Source organism: Habropoda laboriosa, unplaced genomic scaffold (genome assembly GCF_001263275.1).
Source record: "Habropoda laboriosa isolate 0110345459 unplaced genomic scaffold, ASM126327v1 scaffold718, whole genome shotgun sequence".
Taxonomy (NCBI): Eukaryota; Metazoa; Arthropoda; class Insecta; order Hymenoptera; family Apidae; genus Habropoda; species Habropoda laboriosa.
Window position 1 is genome coordinate 1,712,781 of NW_017100942.1, and position 637 is coordinate 1,713,417.

Here is a 637-nt window from a genome sequence, read left to right on the forward strand (position 1 = left end):
AAAAATTATGAATTTAAAATTTTTTAAATCTTCAAATGCCAAACTGGAAGATTTTACCAATAATCTTCGGCAATAATAATGTTTACCGCAGCGAAAGGGTTAATTCGCAAATATAGAAATATTCTTTTCTACCCTTTTCGACGACTTTCATCCATCTTTCTTTCGTCTTTCGATATTTGTCATTTTTGAATAATACGAGAAGTGACTAACTCCATAAAATTAAATTTATTACATTTTATTTCATTTATGTAGAATTTAGCATTAAACGTGTCCTTTCGTATTAATTATTAGAAGAATATCAAAATGTGAAGTTAATCATTATCGCGTCTGAGTGGTTCATACTTAAATAATGCTTTAAGACAATTTTTTTAAAACGAATACAAGTGAGTGAAAATTTATAAACGACGATAAAGCACCTTGAAACCATTTTCGTCGAATTTCTCATTTCATGAAACAAACATCTTGCAACGAAATGAATTATTTATTTTTGTTGTTGCAGGTTATAAGTACAGCAGTGTCGTACTTCACACTGTTAAGGCAACGTATAGAGGAAAGCAATAGTTAGTAATGTATGCTATTTCGACAGTGTGCATAATATAAGCGGTACCAAGCTTTGTACATAAAAAAATTCCGTCAT

General features: G+C 29.5%; 1 protein-coding gene across 1 annotated transcript in view; it reads left to right on the forward strand.

Moving 5' to 3' along the window:
• Positions 1–560, forward strand: part of LOC108577631 — a gene marked incomplete at its 3' end in the record, with an annotated part of 8,446 nt that extends 7,886 nt beyond the window's left edge. Inside the window, exon 12 of the mRNA XM_017940808.1 lies at positions 500–560. Coding sequence (XP_017796297.1) covers positions 500–560 — 61 coding nt within the window. The remainder of the gene's footprint in view (positions 1–499) is intronic.
• Between the last annotated feature and the right edge of the window lie 77 nt (positions 561–637).